This window comes from Scyliorhinus torazame, chromosome 7 (genome assembly GCF_047496885.1).
Source record: "Scyliorhinus torazame isolate Kashiwa2021f chromosome 7, sScyTor2.1, whole genome shotgun sequence".
Classification (NCBI taxonomy): Eukaryota; Metazoa; Chordata; class Chondrichthyes; order Carcharhiniformes; family Scyliorhinidae; genus Scyliorhinus; species Scyliorhinus torazame.
Genome location: NC_092713.1, coordinates 155,535,439 through 155,556,660, shown reverse-complemented (window position 1 = coordinate 155,556,660; position 21,222 = coordinate 155,535,439). Strand labels below are relative to the sequence as shown.

Genomic DNA, 21,222 nt, shown 5'->3' with positions numbered 1-21,222 from the left:
CCCCCCCACCCCCCCACCAAGCTCATGAAATTGAGGTTGCAAAGCCGTGCCCAAAAGGGGGGGACATGGGACATCCCTGCATCATTCCCCGAAATAATGGAAAGTACTCCGAATTCATATCATTTTCTCTTCACATGCTGTCGGATCCTTGTACAATAATTTCACCCATGTCACAAACTTAGGCCCAATCCCAAATTTCTCCAGCACCGCAAACAGATAGCTCCACTCCACCCTGACAGGCGCCTTCTCCACATCTAATGACACCACTACCTGCAACTCCCTCCCTTTTCTGCCGGAGAAAGCACCACATTCAGCAGCTGCCATACATTCAATGATAGCTGCCTGCCCCTAATGAATCTTGTCTGATCCTCCCCAACAACCTTCAGGAGGCACTCGGACCTCAGCGCCAGCACCTTCGCCAATACCTTTGCACCCACATTCAGTAGAGAAATGGGCTCCTTTTTAAGTAATAGTGAGATGGATGCCTTTCTCATCATCAAGGCAATACTCCCCTAACCATCGCATTCTCATACATTTCTACCATCAGTGGTGCCAACTTATCCTTGAATTGTTCATGAAATTCCGCTGGGAAATCATCCGGCCTCGGTGCCTTACCCGACTGCATTTGCCCTATCGCTGCCTGAACTTCTCCCATCCCCATTGGTTCCTCCAATCCCGCCTTCTCCTCCTCCCTCACCGCCGGGCGCTCCAGAAATTCCCTCATATCTGACTCGTCCTCCGGCTCTGATTTATACAAGTCCCTTTGAAAGTCTTCAAATACCTTATTCCCCTGCTCGGGCAACATTACCAACCCATCCCTCCCATCCCTAATCCACACGATCTCCCTCTCTGCCACCTAGCCCGCCAGCAGTTGACTGGCCTTCTCGCCATATTCACAGACAACCCCCTCGCTCGCCTCAGCTGTTCGACTGCCCTCCCCGTGGACAGGTGGTCAAACTTTGCTTGCAACTTCTTTCTCCTTGCCAAAAGTCCCGACTCCCGAGTTTTCCGCATATCTCTCATCTATCTCCAAACTCTCCTCCATCAACCATTGTCGTTCCTCCCGCACCTCCCTATCCACATTTGCTTTGAATTAAATGACCTCGTCCCTCACTACCGCCTTCAACACCTACCTGACCACCAACGGCGAAACCTCCCCATTCTGGTTAAACCACACATACTCCTCACTCACCTTTCCCACTGTCGTGCAAAAGTTTGGGTGTGCCATCAAACCCACATCTAGTCCACCACTGGACGAGACCAGACAAAATTGGGAGGACGAATTGGGGACAAAAGTAGGATGGGGTCTCTGGAGCGAAGCAAAGAGCAGGGCGAACTCCACCTCCTCCTGCGCAAGGCTAAGCCTAATGCAGAGTGCACCTGACCAGAACCCGAATGAGCAGGTTCTTCCCGGAGGTGGAGGACAAATGTGAGTGGTGCCAGAGGGGCCCGGCTAACCACACAAACGTGTTTTGGGCTTGCCCCAAGCTTGCTGGGTTCTGGACAGCCTTCTCCGAGGCAATGTCCAAGGTTGTGAGGGTGAAGCATGCCCAATAGTGGCAATCTTCGGGTTATCGGAGCAGCCAGAGTTACACATGGAGAAGGGGCCCAAACCCTTGCTTTCACTTCCCTAATCGTATGCCGGAGAATTCTGCTCGGCTGGCGATCGGCATCACCGGGGGGATTTGGGGGTGGGGGTGAGGGTGGCGGGGAAGAAGGAAGGTGGGGAAACCACAAGAGAAGAGGAAGGGTGCTGAAGCCAACGGTGGATTGGAATCATAGACCGATCCGGAGGGCAACAAAATGTACACACAAATGAAGGACAAAACAAACCTCTGTAAAATAAAGTAAATTAGCACGGGCAAGAAAAATGTAAGGTGTGTATATATACAACGGTTCATAAACATGAGAAAAGCCAATAAAAAGATTTTTTAAAAAAACAAAAAACCTCACATCTAGCCTCCACGCCGACTTCGGGGCTAGCCCCTTCTCCAACATCCCCTGCCCCTTCCCCAATATCATCCCCACCTCCCCACTTCCAAGACACACTTCCCAGGCCCATCGGAACCTTCCCATACAGGTTCCAACAACTGCGACCCCCTCCCCCCACCTCGCTCCCATTCACTAGCCAACATTGCGTCTGCCAGCGTGGCGGCCCCTACCAGAGCCCTCTCCCCCACATCAAAAAAGCACACCAACTCCAGAGCCCTCCACACACACCCCCTTGAAACCCACAACACCCTGCAATAAAACAAGCCCCCAAAACCAACAAACCATAAATCCCAACCGTCCTCCCCAAACCACCTCAGCTCAAACATCTTTTACACAAAACAGTTAACCATAACAGCCATAAAGGGAAAGAACAACATGAAGGAAAAACCCAGCCAAAAACCGTCAAAGTCCAACCAGTCCCAGGCCGTCTGCCTTCACAAACGTTTCAAAGTAGTAGTCCCTGCAGTTATGCGTGACCCTTAGCTTCGCCGGGTAGACCACACCAAACTGCATGTTGGTGCATACAATGCCGCCTTAGCTCGACCAAAGGCCACCTGTCTCCTCGCAAGCTCCGTCGTCAGATCCTGGTATATACGTATACCGTTGCCGTTCGACTCCACCTCCCGCTTCTGCTGCACCCATCTCCACACTTCCTTCACCTGTAAATTGTTAAAGCAGACGATCACAGCTCTCGTCATGGTTCATGGTTTCGGCTGGGGTGACCGGCGTCCCCTGTCCAATTCATAGTGGATGGGGTCCTCCCCCTTCCCCCATCAACTTCGCAAGCATCTCAACAAAGTACTCTGCAGACCGTTAGCCCTTCCGGCATACCGACGATCCTCAAGTTCTGCCTTTGTGACCTCTTCTCCAGGACTTTGGCTCTCAACCCTCTGATGATCTCCGCCACCTTGTGCAATTCCTCATCCATTGAGGTGAACTGATTGCTATGCTGCGACAATGCCTCCTCCAACCCTTTCATCTTCTCTCCTTGCTCCCACACTGCCGTCAAAGTCTTCACAACTCCTCTCTCATCGGGGCAAGAGTCTCACCCACACACTCCTTACGCAAGGTCATTATCTCTGTCCGATGCCTTTCAAAATGTTTTGAGAGCAGCTGCTCAAGTTCCCCGGCCATCACTTTGGCCACCTTTTCTACTGTGGGCACTGCCCCACTCGACGAGCTCTCTTCCTCCATCTCTTTTCCCACTGAACTTCTCACCACGTTCTACGGTGGACTCCCTTTCTCCTTGGGTTCTTTTTTCCATCTTTTGACATCCTCGAAATGCCTCAGACAATCCCACCAACTTCTCACATAAGAATTTTCTCCCAAAACTGGGTATGAAGAGCCTAAAAAAGACATCTCTGGCAGGAGCCACCAAACATGCGACACCCGTCCACATGCCACGACCTGAAGTCATTGTTTATGCGGTAATTGTAAGCTATTTTCTTGTGTGGTGTAAGATATTTTAATACTGTGCTAGTAAAACAGTTTGTTTTCACATACCATATCCCTATTTTGCGTGAAATCACTCGTGGAGCGAGGTATCTTTTCCTCAGTCTTCCAAAATTAAAATAAAATGTTGGAGATTCTGTCCAATATCCTAGCAACTGTTGGAGCTTGGTCCGGGATCGTAATAGGCATGAAGGAAATCAAGGGATACGGAAATAGGGTGGGAATGTGAAGTTGATATAGATCAGCCATGCTATCTTGAATGGCAAAGCGGGCTTGAAGGGCCACATAGCCGATTCCTGCTCCTATTTATTGTTATAATTTATTTTATACAGTCTTTTACTCCATTGCACAGTGCTAGAAACCTGACTTTTGTACCCTTATTCCCAGCGCCATGGGCCTTTAACCTCTTGGAAAAATCCTGACATTTTGCTGTGCAGAGTTCTCTCATCTCTCAGATGCCCAAGGGAGGCAAAGCCAAAAAAGAATCGGTTCGAAACCCATCGACTGACTCTGAAGCCTCTCTGGGGTCAACTGGAGGTAAGATGGCAGATGCAGCTTCTTCTTCAACCACTCTACTAACCGCCGAAGCTCTCTCCAAATTTTGGCGATCGAGCTCGTTAAATACCAACAAAGCTCGTCGGCGGATCTTAAAAGGTGAATTGAGGAAGCCTTGGGCCCCATTCATTAAGTTCTTGAAACCAGCAAAACCAACAATGATCATGGAACCATAATTTTTTTAAAAAATATATATTTATTAAAGTTTTTTAACAAAACAAACCAAATTTTCCCCCTTACAAACAATAAACCCCCCCCCCCCGTAACAAAATAACACAAAATCGCCCTGAGCAAGATATATACATGGTAAGATGATATAGTTACATAGCTTTATACACTGGCTCTCGCCCATTCGTGCCAGTTTCCCCCACCCTCCATGTTATCCCCCGCTCATCTGTCCCCTCAAGCAATCTCTCGTCTCTCTCTTCTCTCCTCCCCCCCCCCCCCTTCTAGGAACGGTTGCCACCGCCTGTAGAACCCCTGCGCAGACCCCCTTAAGGCAAACTTAACCCCCTCCAACTTTATGAACCCAGCCATGTCGTTTGCCCAGGCCTCCACGCTAGGGGCCTTCGCCTCCTTCCACATTAGCAAGATCCTTCGCCGGGCTACCAGGGACGCAAAGGCCAGAATGCCGGCCTCTTTCGCCTCCTGCACTCCCGGCTCGTCCACTACTCCAGATATTGCTCCCGCCACTCCTCTCCAGAACCCCTCCAGTGCCGGACATGTCCAGAACATGTGGACATGGTTCGCCGGGCTCCCTGAACATTTTGCGCATCTGTCCTCTACCCCAAAGAACCTACTCAACCTCGCCCCCGTCAGGTGCGCTCTGTGAACCACCTTAAATTGTATCAGGCTGAGCCTGGCACATGAGGAGGAGGAATTAACCCGACAGAACCCCCCCGTCCATCTTCCCCGGGACAAACCGGTGGTTACCCCTGATCGGGGACCACACCGAGGCTCCCATTGCACCCCTATGCCGTCTCCACTGGCCCCAGATCCTTAACGTTGCCGCCACCACCAGGCTCGTGGTGTACTTTGATGGCGAGAGCGGCAGCGGTGCCGTCACCAGCGCCCTCAAGCTCGTTCCTTTGCAGGACGCCATCTCCATCCTCTTCCATGCCACCCCCTCTCCCTCCATAACCCACTTACGGATCATCGCCACGTTTGCTGCCCAGTAGTAGCTCCCTAGGTTTGGCAGCGCCAGCCCTCCTCGGTGCCTACTGCGTTCCAGGAACCCTCTCCTTACCCTCGGGGTTTTGTTCGCCCACACAAACCCCATAATACTCCTACCTACTCTCTTGAAAAAGCCTTGGTAATCACGATGGGGAGGCACTGGAACACAAACAAAAATCTCGGAAGGACCACCATTTTTACCGACTGCACTCTACCCGCCAACGAGCGCGGCAACATGTCCCATCTTTTGGTCCACCAACCTCGTCAGATTCAGTTTGTGTAGGGCCCCCCAGCTCCTGGCTATCTGGATCCCTAGATACCGAAAACTCCCCTCCGCCCTCCTCAGCGGTAGGTCCCCTATCCCTCTTTCTTGGTCCCCTGCCTGTAGTACAAAAAGCTCGCTCTTCCCTACTTTGAGCTTATAGCCCGAGAACTCCCCAAACTCCCTCAAAGTCTGCATGACCTCCACCATCCCCTCCATTGGGTCCGCCACGTACAGCAGCAGGTCGTCCGTGTATAGCGACACCCGATGCTCTTCTCCCCCGCGGACCACCCCCCTCCATTTATTAGACTCCCTCAGTGATATGGCCAAGGGTTTGATCGCCAATGCAAACAACAGGGGGGGACAGAGGGCACCCCTGCCTCGTTCCTCGGTACAGCCGAAAGTACTCCGACCTCCGCCGGTTCGTCACCACACTTGCCACCAGGGCGCTGTAAAGGAGCTTAACCCAGCTAATAAACCCTCCCCCGAACCCAAACCTACGCAACACCTCCCAGAGGTACTCCCACTCTACTCGGTCAAAGGCTTTTTCCGCGTCCATGGCTGCCACTACCTCCGCCTCTCCCTCCTCCGATGGGATCATTATCACGTTTAAGAGCCGCCGCACATTCGTATTTAATTGCCTGCCCTTTACAAATCCCGTCTGGTCCTCATGTATCACCTCCGGGATACAGTCCTCAATCCTCGTGGCCAGCACTTTTGCCAATAGCTTAGCGTCCACATTAAGGAGCGAAATCGGCCTGTACGATCCACATTGCAGTGGGTCCTTGTCTCGCTTCAGAATCAAGGAAATTGTCGCCTCCGACATTGTCGGGGGCAGGGTCCCCTCCTCTCTTGCCTCGTTAAAGGTCCTCACTAGTAGCAGGGCCAACAGGTCCGCATACTTTCTATAGAACTCCACCGGGAACCCGTCCAGCCCCAGGGCCTTCCCCGCCTGCATGCTCCCCAAACCCTTACTCAGCTCCTCCAACCCGATTGGTGCCCCCAAACCAGCCACCTCTTGCTCCTCCACCCTCGGGAACCGCAGTTGGTCCAGGAATCTTCCCATCCCCTCTCTCTCTCTCTCTCTCTCTCTCTCTCTCTCTCTCTCTCTCTCTCTCTCTCTCTCTCTCTCTCTTCCCCTTATTTCCGTTGCACTCTGGGCCATGGCTCCCCCACCATCTTTGACTCCCCCTATTTCCTTCGCTGCCGCCCTCTTACGGAGCTGGTGTGCCAGCATCCGACTGGCCTTTTCCCCGTACTCGTAGGTCGCCCCCTGCGTCTTCCTCCACTGTGCCTCCGCCTTCCCCGTGGTCAACAGGCCAAACTCCGTCTGGAGCCGTCCCCTTTCCCCAAGTAATCTTTCCTCCGGGGCCTCTGTGTATCTCCTGTCCACTCGCAAAATCTCCCCCACTAACCTCTCCCTTTCCATGCCCTGTCTTCTCCCTATGAGCCCTGATGGAGATTAGCTCTCCCCTGATCACTGCCTTCAACGCCTCCCATACCACCCCCACTCGCACATCCCCGTTGTCGTTGGCCTCCAGGTACCTTTCAATACACCCCCTTACCTTACCACACACCACCTCATCTGCCAACAGTCCCACATCCAACCGCCACAGCGGGCGTTGGTCCCTCTCCTCTCCCAGCCCCACTTCCCCCCAGTGCGGGGCATGGTCCGAAACGGCTATGGCCGAATACTCCGTCCCCTCCACCCTCGGGATGAGCGCCCTGCCCAGCACAAAGAAGTCTATCCGGGAGTATGCCTTGTGCACGTGGGAGAAGAAAGAAAATTCCCTGGCCTGCGGTCTTGCAAACCTCCATGGGTCCACTCCCCCCCCCCCCCCCCCCCCCCCCCAATCTGGTCCATAAACCCCCTGAGCACCCTGGCCGCTGCCGGCCTCTTTCCCGTCCTTGATCTGGAGCGGTCTAGTGGATCCAGCCGACTAGCCATCTCCTTTTCTGGGCCAGTCCCGTGTCCGCGTCTCCCTCACCCTCCAGGCCCCCAATCGGGGGACCTCCGTCCCGGCCACCTCTTCTGTGTCCCATTCCCTTTCGGCCAGTGCAGCAGCAACCCTGTTTCTCTCTCTCTCTCTCTCTCTCTCTCTCTCTCTCTCTCTCTCTCTCTCTCTCTCTCTCTCTCTCTCTTCCCCCCCCCCCCCCCCCCCCCCCCCGCTAGATCCCTGTCTAGCTTTTTTGCTACACCCACATCACTCCCGTAAGTCAGCTGACGCCTGCTGACCCCGGCTTCCCCCGCCATCCCTTTGACCCCCCCCCCCCGTGTGGGAATCTCCCCATCAGTAGACGTTCCTACGTTCCCCCTCCCGCCTTTCTTCCCACGCGCGGGAAAAAAAACCCACGCTTTCCAGAGCCTGCCCCGCCCCCCCGACGCAGCTTCTGTTGCGGCCTTGTCTCTCGTCCCCAGCCCATATAACCTTCCCTGCGCGTGCTTGCCCCCTTATATACAACTGCCATCATACTTCAACCCTCAAATACCCCCCACCCTCACAAGCCCTCAATTAGAGTCCAACTTTTCTGTTAGTATAATGGTCCACGCCTCTTTGGGCGTTTCGAAGTAGTGGTGTTGGCCGTTATATGTGACCCACAGTCGCGCTGGCTGCAACATTCCAAATTTCACTCCTTTCTGATGCAGCACCGCTTTGGCACGGTTGAAACCCGCTCTCCGCTTAGCGACCTCCGTGCTCCAGTCTGGGTATATTCTAATCTCAGCATTGTCCCACTTGCTGCTCCGCTCCTTCTTGGCCCATTTCAGGACCCTCCCTCTGTCCGTGAACCGGTGAAATCTCACCACCATCGCCCTTGGCGTCTCGTTTGCCTTGGGCTTCCTCGCCAGCACCCGGTGCGCCCCTTCCAGCTCCAGCAACCCCGGGGGGGCCTCCGCGCCCATCAGCGCCCCGATCATTGTGCCCGCATATGCCGTGGCGTCAGCCCCCTCCACTCCTTCTGGGAGACCCAGGATCCTCAGATTGTTTATCCTCGACCTGTTCTCCAGGTCTTCGAGTCTTCCCGCCCCCGTCTTGTGTAGCGCCTCGTGCCGCTCCACTCTCACCGCCAGGCCCAAGAGCTCGTCCTCATTCTCACTCACTTTGTCCTGGATCTCCTGAATCTTCACCTCGTGGGCTTTCTGGGTTGCCCCAAGTCCTTCAATTATGGCCAGCATAGGCGCCACCATCTCCTTGCGCAGCTCCTTGAAGCAGCGCTTGTTGAATTCTTGCATTTCTTCCTTGTCCCCGGCCGCCGCCATTTTGTTTGTTTTACCCTTCTTCTCCCGCTACTCCAGTGCCGTTTTTTGGCCGTTTCGCTGCTGGTCCGGTCCATACAGGATAGTGGGGGACCTCTCTCCTCTCTTCCCCACGGGTTGGCTGTGTGAAAAGTTCCGTTGGGGCTCTTCTATCAAGCCCGAAAGTCCGTCTTCGCGGGAGCTGCCGATTCGTGCGGTTTAGCTCCGCATAGCCGCAACCGGAAGTCATGGAACCATAATTAAGGACATGAAGTTGGCATTGTCGGACAATAGTGATAGGATCTCCTCCCTGGAATTCGACCTTGCTTCTATGGTCAAAGTTAACGGAACATTAACAGCTAAGCTGAATGACCTGGAGAACAAATCCAGAAGACAGAATGTTAGTATTGCGGGGATACCAGAGGGGATCGAGGGCTGTACCCCTATTCAGTATTTCTTGCACCTGTTCCACAAGAAGATGGATGAGGGAGTACTTCCATCCCCCCAGAATTAGACTGGGGCCATTGCTCGTTTTGATCTACGCCTTGCTCTGGAGGTCCTTTTCATACTGTGATTGCAAGATTTCACAGTAACAAAGAGAAGGAGTAGGTTCGTCGATGGGCAAGGCAGCATCGGGATTTTAAGTGAGAGGGTAACTCTATTAGGCTGTACCAGGACGAGTGCAAATCTCGCTAAGAAAATAACCACTTTTAATAGAGTGAAGTTTATCTAATACAAGACTGGAGTCAAGTTCGGGATGGTTTATCCAGCTCAGCTTCGAGTAACGTTCTGAGGAAAAGACCACTTTTTTGACTCGCTGGGAAATGTTGATTGCTTTGTCCAAAAGCGCAAGTCATGCTTTGCTTAATCTGTTATATGGCTCTGTGTATGGCACTTTGTATTTTGCGTCTTTTCACATTTGTTGTTTGGGTCTGTTCGTGATGCCCTTAATTCTATTAAGAGATTTCTGCTGTTTGTTCCCTACGTTAATCTATTTTTCTCCCTCACTTTTCATTATTATCATTTGGTGCAACTTTTAGTCTCCAGTGTGGCATTGTAAGTTAAGTAAGTTTTTTAAAAATCTCCAGTTGGGAATCTCCCTGCTAACAAGGTGTGTTAGTTAACTGGGGTGATACTAGAGGGATTTCTGCAGCTCGTAACAATAGTTTTTAAAATGAGCTTAGAATTTGTGTTTAGTTTAGTTTTTAAAAAATAAATTTAGAGCACCCAATTCTTTTTTTCCAATTAAGGGGCAATTTAGCGTGGCCAATCCACCTACCCTGCACATCTTTGGGTTGTGAGGGTGAGACCCATGCAGACAGGGGAGAATTAGTTTAGTTTTGTTAATTGTAAGCTTTTGGTTAAGTTATTGTTTGCCACCATTCCAGTTTCTTTTGGGTGTGGTTATATTCAACTGTGATGGCGTTTTGGGGGTGAGAGGGTGGGGGTGGGGGTGGGTTTCAGTTTTAAATTGCTGACACTGTCTGCTGGTCTCTCTTTGTCGAGTCAGCTGTCTGACTTTGCTCGGTGTACATCTTGGGTGGATCTTCTTGCTTTGAATTAACTGGGTCCCTGGGTTTAATATCCCTCCTTCGGAATGGCTGTCTCCCATTTGAGGAGTGGTCGGGAGACCTCCAATTCGACTGATTACTTGGAAGGTTAGGAGTTTGAACGGCCCTATTCGCTCATCAAGGGCTGAAACTTTGATTTTTTTTTTTTTTTTGTTGCAGGAAACCCATTTATGTATTAAGGGTCTGACCAGGCTGTGCAAAAATTGGTTTAGGCAGGTTTTTAATTCAAGTTTCAATAGCGGGGCCAGGGGCACAGTGATTCTAATTAATAAGAGTCCGTTTGTCCTCATCTCAAATTTTGGCTGACCCTAATTGTTGATATATAATCATTTGCCACTCCGAGTCGAACACCCCAGTAGTTCTGGTCACCGTTTATGCCCCTAACTGGGGGATATGAATTTTGTTACTGCTCTGTTAGCTTCTCTCCCCAACCTCGACGAACACCCTCTTATTTTGGGAGGTGTTCTGAATTGTGTTTTGGACCATAAATTGGATCGTTCTAAACCAGTCATTTTCAAACACAGGATCGCGACCCATGGGCAAGTGTTGGGAGGGTTGCAGAGCAATCTGTTGCAGTGTTCCTGATCACGGGAAGAATTGTCCAATGGCTGCAACCGTCTTTTAAAAATGCCAACCACGACCATCTTTCAAGAATGTCTGCCGTCCCGTGCATGCATTCCCCCTCAGCTAATGTAGCAGTGCGCAAGCAAGAAGCCCAGTGGGGCAGACGGCCTCTTCAGTACGTCAGCACGCTGTTCCAGGAGCAGATTTTTAAAAATATCGATTTGTCTTCCCGCCAGAAGCGGCGGCAGAGAGCAGGTCACGTGCCCGGTACACTGATCGCATGTACTCTGAGTGCGAAATTACTGAGGAAAGCTTCCTTCATTTTGTAGCTGCAAGCAAGCAAAAGGACTGCATGAAGAACTGAAAGAGGATTTTTGGACTAAGGAAGAGAGGGCTTCGCAGGAGAGTCTACAGCAGGACAAAGCAGTGCTGGTGAGAGCTCCAGGACCTCTGATGAACAACGCATACAGAAATGTAACATTGAATGACAAAGCAAGCGAGATCGTGAAGACCAAGCAGGCTCACCTGTCGCATTAAAGGCAAGAGAAAAATGGTGGATCGCGAAGGTCGTCCGGTGTGGGTAAAATGGGTCCCCAGAAAAAAAGTTTTAAAAAGCACTGTTCTAAACTCAAATCTTTTGTCCCATTGGGGGTGGCCAAGGCTTCTTTTATGGTCAGGTGCCGGGGTGGGGGCATTTTTTGCATCCGAATGACAGAAATTTATCTTTTTTGTTCTCTCCGGTCCACCATGCGTATTTCCGCATTGATATTTTCATTTTCGACCAGGATTTCCTCCCTTCGATAGTGGTGGCTGAGTACTCAGTAATGCAATTTCTGACCACGCCCCACACTTTATTGATCTGTTGCTGGAGTCCGGCCCCATCCAACGCCCATCCTGGAAATTAGATACTACTTTGCTGGGCAATTAAAACATTTTCTGAGCGCGCCTATCCACCTCTATTGACAACTACATCAAATTAAATAGGTCCAATTCAATCTCCCCTTCCACTTTGTGGGAGGCTCTTAAGGCCGTCCTATGGGGACAAATTATTTCTTATAATGCACATGTGCTAATAATGCAGACGTTGGAGCACTAGAGGCGGGTAGACTCCATTTTAGAGGTAGATCACCAGTACTCGTTCGATCCTACTCCAGAGCTAGCCGCAAGCAGAAAAAAGTTGCAGACCCAGTTTGAGCTACTGACCACTATAAAGGCTGTATACTCCTGGATACATTGCTCCAGGAGTACTTTTTACAGATACAGGGAGAAGGTCAATCGTCTTCTGCTCATCAACTTAAAACAACAAGCGGCCTGCCATGAGGTTCCCCAGATCATTAACCCAGACGGAACCACGTTTCCACTTCTTTCCAGATCAGTGGGACTTTTAAATCCTGTTACTGTGACCTGTAGAAATCTGAGTCTCCCGCGGACAAGTCGAGCATGTCTGATTTTCTGGACAACCTATCCATCCAAACTTTCGAAGCAGAGTTGTGAGTTGGACTGCTTGTTACGCCCCAACAAGATTTTAAAATGCATTGGGCTGATGCAGGCTGGTAAAACCTCGGCCCGGGTGGCTTTCCGATCAAATGTTATAAGAAATTCTCGGAACAGCTTGCACACTTTACTAGATATGTTTAATGACTCCCTGTCCAGTGGTTCATTGCCTCCGACCCTTACTCAAGCCTCTATTTCCTTGCTCCTTAAGAGGGACAAGGACCCGACCGAGTGTGGTTTGTACCAACTCATCTCGCTTTTAAACACAGATGTTAAGCTGATCGCTAAAGTTGCCTTCCAAGTATAATCTCCGAGATCAAACAGGTTTTGTAAAGGGCCATCAATTATCAGCCAATATATGTCACCTTTTAAATGTAATTCTCTCCCTCTCCCCTGCACCCGAGGCAGAGGTGATAGTATCTCTCAATGCTGGGAAAGCTTTTGACAGGGTGAAGACTATTTATTTGTGATCCTTGGGAGATTTGGATTCGGCTATAAATTTGCCTCTTTGACCCGCTTGTTATACGATGCCCCATGGCCAGTGTTCACACGAACATTTAATGTTCAGACTACTTCCCCTTGAAAATGACACACGGCAGGGCTCCCCACTTTCTCCACTTTTATTCGCCCTGGCAATTGAACCGCTCTCTATATCCTCAAAGGCTTCTAATCAATGGATGGGTATTAATCGAGATGGGGTGGGACATCGGGTATCTCTTTATGCAGATAATCTACTTTTATATACTACTAACCCAATTCTCTCCATCGATGGCATAATGAAGACACTTAATACCTTCAGCTTCTGCTCTGGTTATAAATTAAGTCTAGGGGACTTCCGGTGGCAGCTATGGAGTGAGTGGTCGCACATTTGGCAGCGCCCACCCGTGGCGTTTTTTTCTGACCTTTTCCCAGCTCAAGGGGTGGAAGTTTTGATGAAAAAAGGCGCAGGAGTGATTGGAGAAAGCAAAACTCCACTGCTATGGCTGGTGGATGGATCCACTGACCAGAAGTGGGGCGAAAAGAAGGGAGCAGTTGGAGCAAGAGAAGCTTTGTGCGTCACAGGCAAGATGACCAAGGGTAAAGGGCCTGTCCTGCCTGTCCAGTGGTCGACGGAGCAGCTGGTGGACGTCTTGAACGAGAAGTTCAGCCTGCAGAGGAGGGAAGCCCAGGAAGACCAACCAAGGCGGTGGAACCACTAAAAGCGGGAATCGACCATGTGGAACAGAGGCTGGAGTCCCAGGGCCAAGCTATTCGGAAAGTGGAGGAGACGGTGGGGGAGCATGAGGAGCAGCTTACCTCGTTGGTGGCCGAAATAGGTGTGATGCGGGAGACTCCAAAGCGGTTGAAGGAGAAGGTGGAGCACCCAGAGAACCGCTCCAGGAGACAGAAATTACGAATTGGGGGGATGCCTGAAGGCATCGAGGGAGTGGACGTCGGCGCATATGTAGCGAAGATGCTGGAGACGCTGATGGGGGAGAGGGGGGCCTTTGACCGGCACTTGGAGGAAGCCGCAGGTGAATGAGCCGCCGAGGGCGATGGTGTTGCATGTCCACCGGTTCCTGGATAAGGAAAATATATTGAAATGGGCGAGGCAGGTGAGGAGGTGCACCTGGGAAGGGAATGTGGCATCAAGGTAGCACAATGGTTAGCACTGTTGATTCACAGCTCCAGAGTCTCGCGTTCGATTCCTGGCTTGGGTCACTGTCTCCCCGTGTATGTGTGGGTTTCATCCGGGTGCTCAAGTTTCCTCCCAAAGTCCAAAGACGTGTTGTTAGGTGAATTGGACATTCTAAATCCTCCCTCAGTGTATTCGGACAGGCGCCGGAATGTGGCGACTAGGGGTTTTCACAGTAACTTAATTGCAGTGTGAATGTAATTGTGACACTAATAAAGATGATTATTATTATATGCTGCGGGTGTACCGGGACATGGGTGCGGACCTGGTGAAGAGGAGGTGAAGGATGCTCTCTTTGAGAAGGGGGTGAAGTTTGGGATGTTGTACCCAGCCTGCCTCTGGGTGACCTTTAACAACTGGGAACATTATTTTGGAAAGCCAGAGGAGGCGATGGATTGTTTGAGAGACAATGAACTGGCAGGAGAAGGAGGACATTGAATTATGCAGGAGGTGCGAGGAGATGTTTATTATCTTGTCTTTTCGTTTGAAGGGTGTTGGAGAACTTTTCTCCTTTGAGATATTTTGTTGGGTTTGGTGTCGGGATGCTTGAGCTTCGAGGATGAGTGCACCTTTTTTCTGTTTCTTTGTTTGTTCCGTGGAGGTATGCGAACAGAGGGGATGGGAATCAGTAGGGGATAGGAGGCTCCGAGGCCTTGGGCGGAGGCTGCCAAGCAAGTTGGGCGGGCTAGCTAACGGGAGCATAGTTGGGGTGGTTAGCGTGGGGGAAATGGGTTGTTGTTTTGTGGGGAGGGTCATTCCTGACAAACGTGTGGCTGCTGTGGTGCAGCAAGAACAGGAGTGACGATGGTGGGCATCCGAGATGGGCCTGGGGATGTCGCGTGACAATGGCTGGGCCAGTCAAACGGTCGCATGTGTTCACTTGAGGAGTTTGACGGGGAAGTAGCTTTTTTTTTTTACAAGAGACTCATTTAAAGATTGGGGCACAGACTAGGTTAAGGAAAGGATGGTAGGGCAGGTCTTTCACTCAGGGTTGGACATGAAGACGAGGGGGATGGTGGTGCTTGTTAACGAGTGGGTGGTGTTCGAGGTGGGGAACGTTGTGGCAGATGCGTGGGCGGGGGGGGCAGATTCGTACTAATAAGTGGGAAGCTGGAGGGGATGCCGGTGGTTTTGGTTAATATTTATATCCCAAACTGGGACGATGGGGAGTTTATAGGAGAGAGAGAGTGTGCGGGCACAACGCCTGCAGTGGAGGCTGGATGTGGGATTACCAGCAGATGAGGACGTGTGCGAGCGGGTGAGGGCTACCATCCGGGGGTATTTGGAGCTGAATGTGATGATGATGCTCACGGAGAGGCAGGATGTGGAGGTAGCAGTGGCTATGGATGCGGGGAAGGCTTTTGATCGGGTGGGGTGGGAGTATCTGTGGGAAGTGTTGGGACGTTTGGGTTCGGGCAGGGGTTTGTGGAATGGGTCCTGCTGCTATACAGGGCACCGGTAGCGAGCATTTGGACGAACTGTGTGAGGTCGGGGTACTTTGGGTTACACCTTAGGACAAGGCGGGGTGCCCACTCTCCCCGTTGCTTTTTGCCATGCCAATAGACCCACTGGCAATGGCGCTTAGAGCCGAGGGGTTGGAGAGGGATTGTGTGGATGGTGGCGGTGGGTTGAGCACAGGGTCTTGCTGTATGCAGACTATTTGCTGTATATCTTGGACCCATTGGGGAAATCATGAGTATTCTGGAGGAGTTTGGCCGGTTTTCCGGGTATAAGCTAAACCTGGGGCAGAGTGAGATGTTCCCGATCAAGGTCCAGAGGGCAGGCGAGGAGGTTGGGAGAGCTGCCATTTAAGGTGGTGGGTGGCAAGCTTCATGTACTTGGGCATCCAGGTGGCGCGGGGATGGGCGCAGCTGCGTAAGCTGAACCTGGCTCGGTTGGTAGAGCAGATGAAGGGAGATTTTAAGAGGTGGGATGTGCTGTCGCTGGCGTGGTGGGTGCAGACAGTGAAAATGACGGTGCTGCCAAGGTTATTTTTTTTCATAACCTTCCGATCCCAAAGTCATTTTTAAGAAGGTTAATAGAACATACAGTGCAGAAGAAGGCCATTTGGCCCATCGAGTATGCACCGACCCACTTTAAGCCCTCACTTTAATTCCACCCTAACCCAATAACCCCTCCTAACCTTTTTAAGGATCTAATGGACTGCGTGCAGAGGAGGTTCTTTGTTTTGATGAATCTGGTACAGATAAAGCAGGTAAAATAATACTCCCATTTTCCAGCCTTTGGTCCGTATCCATGTATGCTATGGCGTTTTGTGTGCTCATCTAAATGCTTCTTAAATGTTGTGAAGGTTCCCACCTCTACCAGCCTTTGTTTTGACAAATCTGGTACTCTTTCAGTGCTGGTGGGAAAGACGGGTTGGTCGTGGGGTCACTCAGATATGCCATTTCATAATGCCAGCATCTGGCTCTTTTGGGTCAAGTACAGTAAGCTCCCGACATTATCAAAATAATATGTTGTAAATCTGACCCCACCATACATCTTTATTTCACATTGTGTTACATATTTGTGCCTCTGAGTGTGAATAGTTATGAATCTTTTGAGCAGTTTTATGCTGTACACCTGTCCTGTTGATGCTGGTGGGTTTTAAAATTAATTCATGCGATGTGGCATTAGTGTTTAGATCTGCATTTCTTGCCCATCCCTAATTGCCCTTAAGAAGGTGGTGGTGAGCTGCTTTCTCGAACTATCCATGTGGTGTAGGTACACCAACAGTGCCGCTTGGGAGGGAGTTCCAGGATTTTGACCCAGCGACAGTGAAGGAACAATGTTATATATTCAACTTGGGATGATGGGTGCCTTGGAGTGTAACTTCCAGGTGGTGGTGGTGTTCCATATATCTGCTGCCCTTGTCCTTCTAGAAGATAGTGGTCATGGGTTTGGAAGGTGCTGTCAAAGGATGAGTTCCTGCAGTGTATCTTGTAGATAGTACACTCTGCTGCCACTGTGTGTCAGTGGTGGAGGGAATGAATGTTTGTGGTTGAGCTGCTAATCAAACAGGCTGCTTTGTCATGGATGGTGTCAAGCTTCTTGAATGTTGTTGGACCTGCACTCATCCAGGCAAGGGGAGAAGGTTCCCATCACATTCCTGACTTGTGCCTTGTAAACAGACGGTTGACAGCCTTTGGGGAGTGATGAGCTGCGTTATTCCCTGCCGGATTCCTAGCCTCTGACCTGCTCTTAGAATCATAGAGTAGAATCTCTGCAGTGCAGAAGGAGGCTATTTGGCCCATCAGGTCTGCACTAACCCTCTGAAAGAGCACTCTACCTAAGCCCATTCCCTGTAACTCCACCTAACCTGTACATCCCTGTACTAAGGGGAAATTTTAGCATGGCCAATCCACCTAACACACCCATCTTTGGACTGTGGTAGGAAACCGGGGCACCTGGAGGAAACCCATGCAGGCACGGGGAGAACGTGCAAACTCCACACAGTTGCCCCAGGCTGGAATTGAACCGAGGTCCCTGGCGCTGTGAACCAGCTGACCTCTGTGCCACCTTCTTCTAGCCATAGTATTTATATAGCTAATCTAGTGTTCAGTTTCTGGTTAGTGGTAACCCCTAGAATGTTGATCATTTGGATTCAGTGATGGTAATGCCATTGAATGTTGGTTAGATTCTCTCTTGTTGGAGATGCTCATTGCTGGTACTTGTGTGATGTGAAAGCTACTTGCCACGTGTCAGCACGGGGTTATGTCTATCAAGTTACATTTTGCTTGGAACTTCTTCTCATCCTGGAACTAGGGGTCACTGTTTAAAAATAACGGGATGTTCGTTTAAGACAGACGAGAATTTATTTTTCTCTGAGGTGTCTATGGAACTTCCTTCCTCAAAAGGCAGTGGAAGCAGAGTCTTTGAATATTTTTAAGGTCTAGATAGATTCTTGATTAACAAGGAGGTGAAAGGTTATCCCAAAATTAACACCACCAGAAACCGATTAAGTGACATTTATCCTGCTGTTTGTGGGAGCATTTGCACTAGTTGGTCTTGAAGACTTTGAGACATCCTGAGGATGTGAATGTTGCTAGAAATGCTAAAACAAGTTGTAATGACTAATGTATTGCTTCTGAGACTTGTGCACACTTTGAGAACCCTAGTTGGAAGAGTAATTGGCTTCAATGCCCTGGTGCATGGTATAATAGCTTGCTGACATATTAAGAATGGTCACTTTAGTGAATTGCCAGAGAGCTTTGTGGAGCTGTACTGTAACAAGAGTCAGCACCTTCAGAAGGAAAAAAAATGGCCAAATTACTTTAAAAAAAAATCTCAAATCATCTCTGTAAAACAGCATAAAATTGTCATGAATATTAACTTTTTAAAGAGCTTTCAGATTGTTCATTCTTCAGGTTGCCCAGGAAGAAGGTCCATTACTGGCTTAAATTGAGTACCTGCTCCTCTTCATCCCCTCTAGTAACATGTTGACTAGGATAAGAAAGTAGATCCTATTTCTAGGCTATTGCTTATGCCACTCTTGAGCTGGACACAAATTTGCAGATGCCAAATCGGGTGTTTTTTTTCTGCCCTTTTCTCATTATGGAGAAGTGCCTAGATCTGGCTGGCACCTGAAAATAGAAATAATTTAGATTGGTAACTGATGGTGAAGTGAGGGAAGGCAGGGCGATGAATGGGAATGGCAGGTGCTCTTTAACCAGTTTGAAAAATAACCATGGTGTAATATTCAGACCCCCTGAACGTCACTTGTGATATTAATGGTGACAGAACTCCCTTTATGTCATTTGATGTTCACCACCAATGTGACTTTGTTTAGAGCCTATATTCATTCTGTGCAGCTGCAGTGATTGTGATTATCTACATGTTCCATAATTACGCAAGAAAGTCAATTGTGCCAAATTGCTTTGAGTACGCAATGTGTTACTACATTGAACTGTAATAATGGTTTTGTAAGTCACTAGCACTATAGAATATAAGGTCTTTAAAACCCATTCCTTTTTGATTCACCTACATTTTAAAATCTTTTTACATCCCTCTGGAGTCCCCTTTCTGTGAATGGCGAAATGAATAACGGACTCTTAATATATTCATAGACCTATCGATGTTGATCTGAGTAGCTGCTGGAAGATATTCAATAGTAAAGTGGATTCATTCTACCTCTGACATTCACGCCTCCCTTCCTCTGTACTTTGCCCCTCCTCCCACACCTACACATCTAAGGCTGTCCTGCTGAGATTAGAGTTTCTTGCAATGTTTTTGCCACTGTGACAATACTTTGCCATGGAATGGTGCAGTATCTTAGTGCTTCAGAGTGTATAGCATAATTATTACTGTACGATAGATCGCAAAGTGGAATTGCAAACGTTAAAGTTTCACAGATGGAACTTGCATATTTTGAGTTTCAAATGTGTTTTTTTTGCCTCCTGCATTTAGGTGTATCAGTGCTCGAACAGGAGAGATAGGAATGGATGTCACTAGCCGATGTACACTTGGTGACCCCAACAAATTGCCCGAGGGAGTACCACAGCCAGCCAGGATGCCATTTGTATCGGATAAACACCCTCGGCAGACTTTGGAAGTGATCAACCTTCTGAGGAAGCACCGGGAACTTTGTGATGTGGTGCTTGTTGTGGGTGCAAAAAAAATTTATGCACACAGAGTGATCCTGTCGGCCTGCAGCCCTTACTTTCGAGCCATGTTCACAGGTGAGCTCGCAGAAAGCCGGCAGACGGAGGTGGTGATCCGCGACATCGACGAACGGGCCATGGAGCTGCTGATTGACTTTGCTTACACATCTCAGATAACGGTAGAGGAGGGGAACGTGCAGACCTTGCTGCCGGCTGCTTGCCTTCTGCAACTGGCTGAGATCCAGGAGGCATGCTGTGAGTTTCTGAAGAGGCAACTTGATCCCTCCAACTGCCTGGGAATCAGAGCCTTTGCTGACACCCACTCCTGCAGAGAACTACTGCGGATCGCTGACAAATTCACTCAGCACAACTTTCAGGAGGTAAGGGTTAATGAAAAGAAACAAGGCCCCTGTGACTTCAATGTAATTAAACTTAAGCAGTTTAAGCATTGGCCCTCATGGGGCTGCAGTAGTTACATTAATCCAAATTCAACTACATGCAACAGATGTTGATATTTATTTGATGATCATATATTGTATTTACCCAGTTTCTTTGCAGATTGGAATTTTTTAGAAGGATAGGAAGCGGGAGAAGATATTTTATTTCTTGAAAGTTAGTGACTCCGAAGTAACAGGAATTTTATAACTGGTTTCTTGATTTATTCAACAATTTTAATTGGTAATAAAGACGGACTTGATCCTGGTCAAAATTCTACATTTGCGTCTCCTGTAAATTGCTGTCAAAGGAAGAGTAATTCATGTGCGTCCTCCCCTAGCGTTGTAAAAAGGGCAGGCAGTTTACTTCAACCCTCTCCGAATGATTCTCTCAGGTTCCTCCTGAATGTTACTGCGCCTTCCAATTTATGCTCTCCTCTCTACAGCAATGTGACTGGGAACTGGTGCTCCAAGCGTTGCCTCTTAACATGTTAGGATGGTGCACCAGTTTTGGCATGATGTGACGTTACGGGTATAGATTTATGTCCATGGTTTGCCATTGAATTTCCAGATGTGCGTCTGCTATCTTTTGAATAATTTTACGGAAATAATGAGCAAAAGCCATGTGGCATAATTAAAAATTGACCCCCCCCCCACCCCTCTGTGAGGCATGGTGGAACAGTGGTTAGCACTGCTGCCTCACAGCGCCAGGGACCTGGGTTCAATTCCAGTCTTGGATAACTGTGTGGAGTTTGCACTTTCTCCCGTGTCTGTGTGGGTTTCCTCTGAGTGCTTTGGTTTCCTCCCGCAGTCCAAAGATGCAGGTTAGGTGGATTGGCCATGATCAATGTGTGGGGTTACGGGGATAGGGTAGGAGAGTGGGCCTAAATAAAGTGCTCTTTCAGAGGGTTGGTGCAGACTCGATGGGCCAAATGGCCACTTCTGCACTGTAGGGATTTTATGGGCGCTTGGGTACCTTTGAGTGGCTTGAAAGAATGTCTTTAGCATAAACTATGGCACATTACTGGCTCTCTCGTTTAGGAAAATATCATGGTGAAATCTGAGAGTCGGAATGGGCACGGATAAAAGGGAGAATACAGTAGAAATCATTATAATCCATTACACACCTGTTGTAGGATGCAAAGCCGAGAAATATAAAGCTCACTTGAAATTCCAAGATCCCAAATGAACCTGAAAATTCCTCCTGTGCCAGCG

General features: G+C 49.5%; 1 protein-coding gene across 6 annotated transcripts in view; it reads left to right on the top strand.

Annotated features, from left to right (window-relative positions):
* The window catches only part of klhl20 (kelch-like family member 20), a 115,475-nt gene that overhangs the window by 31,207 nt on the left and 63,046 nt on the right, over window positions 1–21,222 (top strand). For 5 of the 6 annotated variants that reach the window (XM_072511696.1, XM_072511699.1, XM_072511701.1 and 2 more), the window contains exon 3: window positions 19,380–19,953. In XM_072511696.1, the coding sequence (XP_072367797.1) occupies window positions 19,380–19,953 (574 nt within the window). Of the gene's footprint in view, window positions 1–3,831; window positions 3,982–19,379; window positions 19,954–21,222 lie in introns of all 6 variants that reach the window. The other variant, XM_072511700.1, reaches the window with a different exon arrangement.